The following is a 12,363-nucleotide window of genomic DNA, read 5'->3' on the forward strand; positions in this document are numbered from 1 at the left end:
GCCAACAGACTTTTCGTCCCTCTTCCCTCTGGGAGAAGGACCAGGAGCTTGAAGACTTGTACGGCCAGGTTTGGGAACAGCTTCTGTCCAACTGTGATAAGGCTGCTGAATGGATCCTGACCCGGATCTGGGCCGTACCCTCAAAATATCCGGACCTGCATCTCGGTTTTTTTGCACTACCTTACTTTCCATTTTTCTATTTTCTATTTATGATTTATAATTTAAATTTTTAATATTTACTATCAATTTGTAATCCAGGTAGCGGGAAGCGCAGAATCAAATATCGTTATGATGATTGTACGTTCTAGTATCATTGTTTGGTGACAATAAAGTATAAAGTATAAAGTATCTGTGTGGTCATAAACTCAATGATATGAACACTAAGCTTTTCAATTTCAGGCAGTTCTCACATGCAGTGTATTAAATAATAATCTCTTTCCTCATATCCCCCTCTGACCCTTCTCTGGTCACCTCATTTTGTCCCATTCCCATAGTCCCTCTCCAGAGCCCCATTACCCATTTACATATCCATCTACTTCTTGGTTATATCCATTCACTACCCACATAATTCACCCACTGGCACCCACATTTCCATCTGCTTCTGGCCCCAACTGCCCTACACATTTCTCACAATGGCTCTCACAATCAACTTCCTTACTCATCATATTACATAACTGATAGCTTTTGTATTTCTGTTGTCACCCTCCTAGCTTTCTCTGCTTTCAGCTCTTCATAGAAACATAGAAAACATAAAAAACCTACAGCACAATACAAGCCGTTGGGCACACAATGCCATGCCAAACATGTACTTACTTTAGAAATTACCTGGTGATACCCATAGCCCTCTATTTTCCTTAGCTCCATGTACCAATCTGAGAGTCTCTAAAAAGACCCAGTTGTATCTGCATCCACCACCGTCTCCAACAGCCCATTCCACCCACTCACCACTCCCTGCATAAAAAACTTAACCCTGACATCCCCTCTGTAGCTACTTCCAAAGACCTGTGCCCTTTTGTGTTAGCCATTTCAGTCCTGGGAAAAAGTCTCTGACTATCCACACGATCAATGCCTCTCTTCATCTTATACACTCTATCAGGGCAACTCTCACCCTCTGTCGCTTCAAGGAGAAAAGGCCAAGTTCACTCAACCTATTGGCATAAGGCATACTCTCCAATCTAGGCAACATCCTCGTAAATCTCCTCTGCACTATCTCTATAGTATCTACAGTGGCATGCAAAAGTTTGGGCACCCCGGTCAAAATTTCTGTTACTGTGAATAACTAAGCGAGCAAAAGATGAACTGTTTTCCAAAAGGCAAAGTTAAAGATGACACATTTCTTTAATACTTTAAGCAAGAAAACTTTTTTATTTCCATCTTTTACAGTTTCAAAATAACAAAAAAGGCAAAGGACCTGAAGCAAAGGTTTGGGCACTCTGCATGGCAGTACTTAGTAACACCCCCTTTGGCAAGTATCACAGCTTGTAAACGCTTTCTGTAGCCAGCTAAGAGTCTTTCAATTCTTGTCTAGGGAATTTTCACCCATTCTTCCTTGCAAAAGGCTTCCAGTTCTGTGAGGTTCTTGGGCCGTCTTGCATGCACTGATCTTTTGAGGGCAATCCACAGATTCTCCATGATGTTTAGGTCAGGGGACTGTGAGGGCCATGGCAAAACCTTCAGCTTGCACCTCTTGAGGTAGTCCATTGTGGATTTTGAGGTGTGTTTAGGTTCATTATCCTGTTCTAGAAGCCATCCTCTTTTCATCTTTGGCTTTTTTACAGACGGTGTGATGTTTGCTTCCAGAATTTGCTGGTATTTAATTGAATTCATTCTTCCCTCTACCAGTAATTGTTCCCGTGCCACTGGTTGCAACACAAGTCCAAAGCATGATGGATCCACCTCCGTGCTTAACAGTTGGAGAGGTGTTCTTTTCATGAAATTCTGCACCCTTTTTTCTCCAAACATACCTTTGCTCATTGCAGCCAAAAAGTTCTATCGGTCCACAGGACTTGTTTCCAAAATGCATCAGGCTTGTTTAGATGTTCCTTTGAACCTTTTGTAATGAGGTCACCAGAAGTCAACACAGTACTCCAAATGGGATCTAACTAAGGACTTATATAGCTGTTGAAGTGCATCCTTTGATTTTTTTGACACAGGTTGGTATCTGGGGCAGGGGAGTGGCTGAAGGAGGAAGGAAATGCTCTCTACAATGGTAAAAAAAACTCACAAAATATATTAGATGTGTGACACTTTGAAACTTTACCAGGCCAATATATTTCTTGTGTTTCAGGTTTTCCAGGTGCTACTTCATGCCAGCATAATTCAAGTGACTATCCTCTACGATCAGTGGATTTTTTTTGGGGGGTGGGATTGAGTGTTGGATAATGAGATTGATAGAGATGTAGTGTCTGGGAAGTCCACCTGCTTTCTGACATATTCTGTCATCTGATGACTAGACCAAATATGATGTGACTCTGAATGTCATAAAAAAGTTTGGGAACCATTGATCTAATGCACCGAAGTTCTACTGAGCTGAATACAATGTCCGTACTAAATAACTTCCATGCGCCTGTCACAAAGTCTGCTTACGGCTGTTTCATTTTTAATTTTTTGTTACATTGATTGTTTTTATTTTGTATGGATATATGCAGGAATATGGAGTTATGTTACTAATTATCCACGTCTGAATGTCTGAATTTGGTTCAGGGACCAAATGCCCTGCCCTGACCAGGGTCATATATAGCTGGAACATTACCTCTCGGCTCTTGAACTCAATCCCACCGTTGATAAAGTCCAATGCACCGTATGCTTTTTTAACCACATAGTCAACCTGCGCAGCAGCTTTGAGTGTCCTGTGGACTCTCACCCCAAGATCCTTCTGAACCTCCACACTGTCTTACCATTAATACTATATTCTGCCATCATATTTGACCAACCAAAATAATCACCTCACACTTATCTGGGCTGAACTCCATCTGCCATTTCTCAGCCCAGTTTTGCATCCTGTCGATGTCCTGCTGTAACCTCTGACAGCCCTCCACACTAATTACAACACCCCCAACCTTTGGGTCATCAGCAAATTTACTAAACCATCCCTCCACTTCCTCATCCAGGTCATTTATAAAAAAATCACAAAGAGTAGGGGTCCCAGTGCAAATCCCTGAGGTACACCACTGGTCACCGACCTCCATACAGAGCACGACCCATCTACAACCACTCTTTGCCTTCTGTGGGCAAACCAATTCTGGATCCACAAAGTAAGATCCCCTTAGACCCCATGCCTCCTTACTTTCTCAATAAGCTTTGCATAGGGTACATTATCAAATGCCTTGCTGAAATCCATATACACGACATCTACTGCTCTACCTTCATCAATGTGTTTAGTCACATCCTCAAAAAATTCAATCAGTTTCGTAAGGCATGACCCACCTTTAACAAAGCCAAGCCGACTATTCCTAATCATATTATGCCTCTCCAAATGTTCATAAATCTTGCCTCTCAGGATCTTCTCCATCAACTTACCAACCACTGAAGTAAGGCTCACTGGTCTATAATTTCCTAGGCTATCACTACTCCCTTTCTTGAATAAGGGAACAACATCTGCAACCCTTCAATCCTCCAGAAATTCTCCCATCCCCATTGATGATACGAAGATCATCGCCAGAGGCTCAGCAATCTCCTCCCTCGCCTCCGACAGTAGCCTGGGGTATATCTCATCCGGTCCCGGTGACTTATCCAACTTGAAGCTTTCCAAAAACTCCAGCACATCCTTTTTCTTAACGTCTATATGCTCAAGCTTTTCAGTCCGCTATAAGTCATTCCTACAATCACAAAGGTCCTTTTCCGTACTGAATACTGAAGCAAAGTATTCATTAAGTACCACCACTACCTCCTCTGGTTCCATGTATACTTTTCCATTGTCACACTTGATTGGTCCTATTCTCTCACGGCTTATCCTCTTGCTCTTCACATACTTGTAGAAGCTCTCTCCTACTTGCCTTTGTCTCTAAACTTTACCCCCACCCCAACCGGCTCAACTTGTCTATAATACATGGCATGGTGGCACAGTGGTTAGTGTAATGCTTTACAGTATCAGCGACCTGGGTTCAATTGCCACTGATGTCTGTAAGGAGTTTGTATGTTCTCCCCATAACCATGTGGGTTTCCCCCTGGTGCTATGGTGTCCTCCCACATTCCAAAGACATGAGGGTTAGTAGGTTAATTGGTCACATAGGTAAAATTGGGTAGCATAGGTTCATTGGGCTAGAAGGGCCTGTTACCATACTGTATGTCTAAATAAAAATAAAAATAAAAATAAAATAAAATAAGCTTTCAATGCCCTCCCCCCCCACCAGTTTACCAAATATGTCTGGCCCCTGCTTTACCATTCCCCCTCCCCCTCACTTTGTTATAGTGGTACAGGGTTTTGACCAGAAATGTCAATTACTTTCCTCGCAGATGTTGCTTGACCCACTGAGTTCTTCCAGCCAACTGCCTATTGCTCTGGCATCTGCACTCTCGTGCTTTTAATTGTAGCATAGTTGTTTTTAATTGAAGCTATTTTTTCCTTAGATTACACTTAATGGCAGTGATGTGCCTTTTGGCAGGATGTCTATTTTTGATTATTTGATGTCCCTTCTGGAAAAATTAAATAGATAAAGATATGAACATTGAAATTATATAACAAATAAACCTTAGTTCAGTGCTACACGTATGAAAAATCATGATTTTCCAGAATGAAGCATGATTATAGTGGATTCATGCCATTCACGGAAATCAGCGCAGCATTTCTGGTTGTAAATTATATTCAGATTGCTAAATCGTTTTCCTTTTTTGGAAGTGTTCCAAAGAGAAACTCATTAATATGGTTTTGAACTACGCCAGTCATTGTGCACTCTCAGCCCAATGAAATTTTAATAGGACTGTCACTTCTGCAGCAGTTCAGTTAAGGAGGTCAGGGTGTACCCACTGAGTAAATTCCTGCCTGGTTATAACAATCTGACTCAGGCAGGTTTCCTTTTCAGGATCTTCTGCAGATACCCAATTCCATCCCACCATCCCCACAGATGAGCTCATGACTCTTGCTGTAAATAGAAAGGGGAATAAAATCCAAAATTACCAGGAAAGGGAAAAAACATGAATTAAAAAATAATGAGATATAGAATAATGGACTATCAGAAATAATTGAAATTTAATGTTGAGTCTGCAAAGTCCCAGTGTGCCCAATTAAAAGAGGAGTCATTCACTGAACATGAAATGATGTGGGAGACCATGCTCCAAGAGATAAAAGGGGGAAATGACAGAGTTGCATGTCTGGATGCCCTTGTCATTGGAAGGTGCTTCTGAAGAAGGCTTCAAGATGTGCTATATTAGATCTCATAGATGACACATTATGTGGCACATTGCACCAATGATGGATGGATGAAATGGTTGAAAAGGTGCTTCTCTGCTTGGTGTTAGAGCTATATTTACCTGGGTAAGCGGAAAATGTTCCATCACATTCCTGATTGTGTTTCATAGACAGTGAACAGGCAAATATAATATAATAACCAACCTTTATCCTGAGAGCTGTGTTTATGGTTAATAGTGCCTCCCTGGTGAAATGAGAGGTCTTTCTTCTCTGTTGAGAGTTGCTCATTACTAGTGTGAGGTGAATATTACATGCCAACTTTCAACGCAAGCATGAATATTATGTCAGTTCTCCTGTATGACAACGTGCTGCTTCAGTATCTTAGGAGTTGTGAATAGTGCACAGAAAGCAATAAGCAGCAAACTTCTATACCTTTAGCTTATCAAATAAGTCACCAATGCAGAAAATGAATACAGTTTTGTTGGATGTTCTGAAGTAGAGATGAATTGCCTCGATTACAATCCTCTTTCTATCTGTGAGGAATGACTCTACAAGGCTGCTGTAATGGAGCAGCTTGATTACTGACACAGTTAGTTCTGAAGTATAATTGCATTGGCAGATCCCATAGTTATTGCTTTATCTGGTGTGCTCAGCTGCTTTCTTGGCATTAATTTGTAAATGTCAAATTGGATTCTGTGTTGGACAGAACTCCAGTAAAAGGTTGAGATGGATCATTCAATTAGTGCTACAGGGTGAAGATGCTTGTTGTTGAGAAAGGGATGCTCATGGAGCTTCCTTCTCCAGCTTGTTTTTAATTGTCACTACCATTAAAAGATTGTAGAGGTTGGATCTGATCTATTAGTTGTGAAATTAGTTGTGTTTATGCTGAAGTTTTTTTTAGCCATATTGTGAAAATGAGCTCAATTACATTTCCTTAGTGTTAGTTATTCAACTCATCACATGCAGCAAAATCATGCTGGCAGTTATGTCATCCAGAAATCTTCAGACTGATTAGCAGAACTGCCAATGAATCATTCTTGATAATGGTGATAACTGATAGTGGCGAATCACATTCCCTTCAAACTCTGCACCACCACCACCACCAGTACCAGTGCCCTGACCCACCTTCTGCACAAGTGTATCACTTTGTGCTCTCACTACCTTTAGCATTCCTATTAACCTGCATTCAACATGAAGGAGTACTGGTTCACTGGCTGAGAGAGAGAAGTGGATAATAATATGGAGCTTTCTTGCACATAACAGTAAGCATACATTATTTAATCCAGCATAACAAAGAAACGCCACAAAAATATGACCTGGAATTTCTAAGTATGCTATAGTTTTAGGAGGGTTATGCTAACCAGGATGATTATACTAGAACGACATGACAATTTGCTTCAGTTATGCGAATGTATTGTAGTCATGTAGTCATGAGTTGAACCATCGAGCTATGTTTTCAAGACCTAAATTATTTACACTGCAGTTTAATATTCTAGCATTAGTTTAGTCTTCTGCCTGAAAAAATATAATCAAAAAAGTATTGATACTGCATTTCACCTTATACAAACAAAATATCCATATCCCAGAGCATATCAGTTCGGTAGCTTGTGCCATCTGCTTGATTTAGCTGTGGCCCTGTAGATGTTTTTCCTTGGAAACAGCACTGGCACATCAGCAGAAGTGTGACTAGTGGAAAGACTGGCTGCAAATCTCAGATCCTCAACAAATTATTCCTCAATAGTAGGCAAAACTTGCCCGAAGTTCTGTGCAGGCACTCAAAATCAAAATTGAAATTGCCTTATATTTGACAGCCAACAATATATCTAAATAATAGGGATCACCTTTACCACATTCCTTTCCTGCAGTTGCTAGCCTCGTCAGCCCTTGGAGGTCTGATAAGCCAAGATGCAAAATCAGCTCTAAGCTCAGCTGTTGTCTCAAGGGAAGTGTAACTCCCTCCCATCCCACTTCAATGAAGGGTTGAGGAAGAGGGCAGAAATCAGACAAAGTATGACAGCATGCACTTTGATAAATGGAATCTAAAAGCCGGTTATTAATTAAATGGAAAAATATTGCACATGAACGAAACACAGAGATTTTGGTATTCTGGTGTTTGAATTGCAAAATGCTGCAGGCAGGTGCAGCAGGTGATTAGAGGGGCAAACTGCAAATTACCCAATTGTCCTTTATTCCAAGGATGTTGGCTATTAGAAACAGAACAGCATAATTACAATTGTGCAGGGTGCTAGTTAGGCAATACTTGGAGTACCGTGCACAATTTTATATAGAAATGATATATACTGTAACTGGAAACACCTCAAAAAGTTAGCGCCTTGGTGAAAGAATTGTCCGAACAAGAGCATCTAAAGAAATTAGACCTACATTCTTTGGGTTTTAGAAGGATAACAGATGATCATCTTTTAAGATCCTTTGAAAGAACAAATTTACAGTGAAACATCCGTTGAAATTGTAAGTGAAAATGTGTTCATCTCGAACAGAAAAAATACTCTAGTTTCTGAAATAAAAATCTGTTCATCATTTGGTTGGACTTACTTGCTGATTATTTTTGCACGTTTCGCACTGGAGAAGTTCTCCACCTGAAGTGATTCTTGAGTGAGAAAGGCAACAGCCAGGTGAAAGTAGTTGTTCCATAACTGTAAATTAGATAGTAAAATAAAGTTTGAAACAATAAAAACAAATACATGAAGTGTAGAATTATAACAATTATTGATGATTTTTGGCTTTGATTTTTCAACTGCAGAACTGCATTTATACTTCCCCAAATTATACAACAGAGATAATGGTGAGAATGTCACTGTTTATCATTAAATATCAAATTGGATCAAAAACACCTGCAATAGTATATGCAAAATCAACTACGTAAATGTGTAAATTTCTGTCCAGTTGTTCACACTGGCACAAAAGTCTCATTGAGACTTGGCAATGAATGAGTAATATTGCTGCAACAATATACAGTACTATGCAAATGTATTAGGCACATATATAGAGCTAGAGTGACTCTTGCACATTACTGAAGTGATTTAATGTCTTGTATTGTATGGTTGGGAAAAGGGGACAGGAGAAGGGAGGGAGCAGGAAGAACCAGAGAGACATGCTATAATGATCAATAAACCAATTGTTTGCAATTAAATAACCTTGCCTGGTGTCTCAGGGCTGAGTGTGTCTGCAGCCATGTCAACCCCCGTTCCTGGCATCCCTTTTCTGTCACCAGTCCCACACCCCTCCGATGGCATTCCACCCTCGCTATTCCCAACATCCTTTGCCCCTGACACACTTATATACTTGTTCTCTGCTTCACATTGAAAATACAGTACCGTGCAAAAGTCTTACGCACCACATACGTAGTAAGATCTTTGCACAGTACTATAGATTTCTGCTAAATATGCCAGAAGAGTTAAACCTTTTCTGTTATAGTGCTAGATAATCCCTTATCTTTGCAGTGAATTTGAAGATTTTACATGATTATATCTCAATTGTGCTTTTGGTGCCTATTATAGTCCACATTTCAGAAGAATATAGAAGGACAGGGATTGCTGTGAACCAGTAGAATATGAGCTGTGTGCTAGTACAAGATTTTACATAGAACATAGAATAGTACAGTACAGTACAGGCCCTTCGGCCCACAATGTTGTGCCGACCCTCAAACCCTGCTTCCCATATAAGCCCCCACCTTAGATTCCTCCATATACCTGTCTAGTAGTCTCTTAAACTTCACCAGTGTATCTGCCTCCACCACTGACTCAGGCAGTGCATTCCACGCACCAACCACTCTCTGAGTAAAAAAACCTTCCTCTAATATTCCCCTTGAACTTCCCACCCCTTACCTTAAAGCCATGTCCTCTTGTATTGAGCAGTGGTGCCCTGGGGAAGAGGCACTGGCTATCCACTCTATCTATTCCTCTTATTATCTTGTACACCTCTATCATGTCTCCTCTCATTCTCTTTCTCTCCAAAGAGTAAAGCCCTAGCTCCCTTAATCTCTGATCATAACGCATACTTTCTAAACCAGGCAGCATCCTAGTAAATCTCCTCTGTACCCTTTCCAATGCTTCCACATCCTTCCTATAGTGAGTTGACCAGAACTGGACACGGTACTCCAAGTGTGGCCTAACCAGAGTTTTATAGAGCTGCATCATTACATCGCGACTCTTAAACTCTATCCCTCGACTTAGGAAAGCTAACACCCCATAAGCCTTCTTAACTACCCTATCCACCTGTGAGGCAACTTTCAGGGATCTGTGGACATGTACCCCAAGATCCCTCTGCTCCTCCACACTACCAAGTATCCTGCCATTTACTTTGTACTCTGCCTTGGAGTTTGTCCTTCCAAAGTGTACCACCTCGCACTTCTCCGGGTTGAACTCCATCTGCCACTTCTCAGCCCACTTCTGCATCCTATCGATGTCTCTCTCTTTTAATGATCAAAAACATTGCCACAGATAGGCAAGGGCCAAGGTGGCTCAATGAAGGTGATAGTGAATTTCAACAGTGATATCTGCTTTTACTGGAAGGTGTTTCCAAGCCATGAGAAACGGTCCACAGACCTATCATAGACCTTTCATATTGAAGGGTGGAGTAGTGCAGGACTTTTTTTTTAGTAAACTAATTAATAATGACCTTGGAGCTAGCTTTACAAACATGCAAGTGTAAGCAAGTGCTGACTGCATAATGCAAGACTTATGTCACCTTGGTTTTGGAGTGGAGGCAATGTAATTTGAAAAACAATTCCAATATGTTCCATAGATTAGTTCCACCCAGTGATCTGGGGCAATATTGCAACAAAGAAAAACTATTAGGTTAATGATGCCACTTTGTTTGGCACCAGCCTTCAACAGCAGTGGATCTATTGCGGAATCACGAAATAAAATCACATCGTGCATGCCATTGTACAGCATTCAAATCTGAGACTGATACTCCAAAGTCCTTCTCAAATGATGAAGTAAAAGATTGCTACGAGGTCACAAACCTTCATGGACAATGGTTGACACTACTTTCTGACTTCTTATAACTGCTGGGTAGTGAAGGTCACACCTGTTGCACCTCAGTACTGAAGGAATCTACATTGTAATTCAGGAATTAAGTCTTTGGCCACTGGGAGGAGTTAGGTGATTACAATAATTTTGCTTGCAGCAGGCAGAACTTCTGTGACTGATGCAACTGGATTTGTCTTCTTTCCTGAAAGTAGTCACAATTGCACATCCCTGACATTTGTTTTTAAGATATGGGACTGTATTATGGTGACTAGAATTATATGTAACATTCTCTAACTGTGGCTGAAGCAGTGTTTCATAAAGTTCGAAGATTACTTCTCTACTCTGATATTCAATGGACCACCCAATGAAGTAGGATCTCAGTTATCTTAACCATCATGTAGGTTTCATAAAGTCATAAGGCACTGCAACACTCTTTGGCCTGACTTATGCACGCCAACCGTGTAGCCTGATAAAGTGGCCACTGAGCGTATGCACTCTTGTTTTGGACATGCCCTCTCTGGGAATAAAACCATGTACTTTCACCCTGCCCGCACCCCTCCTGATCTTCAGTAGCTCTATTCTTGCAATTTTTGCAACAAAGTAATAACAGGCCATACTTTCAATTTGATACTTGGTTATAAAATTGGCAAAACAAATAATCAAATATTCAATTTTACTTAGAAGTGAAATAGGAATTTCAGAATTTCCAGTTAATATTTAGTTATATATAAAGAAAGTTAAACAAGTAGTGCAAAAAGAGAGGAAAAAATACTGAGGTAGTGTTCATGAGTTCATTATCCATTCAGAAATCTAATGGCGGAGGGGAAGAAGCTGTTCCAGAAGCATCATGTGTATGTCCTCAGGTTCCTGTACCACCTCTTTGATGGCAGCAATGAAAAGAGGACATATCCTCAGTAAAGGGGTCCTTAGTGTTGGATTTGTGATTTATTGTCACATAATGTGATATTTTAACAACAACCCAAATGTCATATACCACTTCCAATTCAAACAAACATTGTTGCATTTCACAGTCAATCAAAATTATTCCAGTGGTACAATAAAGTGATTAAAAAAGTAAAGATTAAGGTAAAAAATTTACCTAGCTGCAGGACAAAAACTCTGATGAATCCGGGGTGTCCCATAATGAGCTGCCCAGGAAAACATTGCCCAGCAATGCTCTAAAATGAATAATCTGCAATGTGCTTATGTCATTGTTGTATGCCTGTCATGGAAGTTGTGTTGGAATTGCAAAGGTGACTTATGACAGAAGTGGCTCTGCCAAATTTTACAAATTAACCTGGAAATTCCTGCCATGGATTAAATCAATCTCTAACTGCATAGCATTGCAAAAGACACTGTTCTCAGAGTGAATATCTGAACAGTACTATCCTGAGTACAGTTGAATGGAACTCCTGCTAAACATAAGAGGAATAACTTTATATGACTATTAATAAACTAATCTTGCTATTTATTACTAAAACTGACCTTAGTAAAAGTGACCTAATGACAATGTGTCTGTTTATAACAAAGTTAAACTGTCTCTGAAAGTCCTTAATCTGTTTCCTGCTACTAACACAGCTGACTATAACTACCATTTTTCCAAATTCCTTACAATGGTAATCCAGCTAGATGCAACTGAAGGCAACTTTTTAATTGTATCTAATTTATCAAAGCTAAAAAAAACACTGACAACAGCTTCTCTTCCCAGTATCCCCAGGACCTCTTTTTAGCATCTCTTATTTCTCATCTGGATTGATGCCCAAGGAATTATCAACCAAAACAACCTATTGTAACTTTCCATTCATAATTTGTCAATACCCAGCTAAACCTCATAATCATCTTGTTGATACTTCCCATGCGATTAAACTGCTAGAATATCCAATACTAGAGAAGCATAACATTCTCCAAGTACATATTGAGAAGATTAACTTTGGCCCAGTTACAATCTCCTTTCCATAAACACTAATTCCACTCCTCTCCCTCAGATATCCAAAGATGAATGAGTTTGGATTCAACATGAAT

General features: G+C 40.1%; 1 protein-coding gene across 3 annotated transcripts in view; it reads right to left on the reverse strand.

Annotated features, from left to right (window-relative positions):
• The window catches only part of dock1 (dedicator of cytokinesis 1), a 575,517-nt gene that overhangs the window by 159,510 nt on the left and 403,644 nt on the right, over positions 1–12,363 (reverse strand). For all 3 annotated transcript variants that reach the window (XM_063071820.1, XM_063071822.1, XM_063071821.1), the window contains one exon: positions 7,901–8,001. In XM_063071820.1, the coding sequence (XP_062927890.1) occupies positions 7,901–8,001 (101 nt within the window). The remainder of the gene's footprint in view (positions 1–7,900; positions 8,002–12,363) is intronic.

The sequence above is a fragment of the Mobula hypostoma genome, chromosome 19 (assembly GCF_963921235.1).
Source record: "Mobula hypostoma chromosome 19, sMobHyp1.1, whole genome shotgun sequence".
Lineage (NCBI taxonomy): Eukaryota > Metazoa > Chordata > Chondrichthyes > Myliobatiformes > Myliobatidae > Mobula > Mobula hypostoma.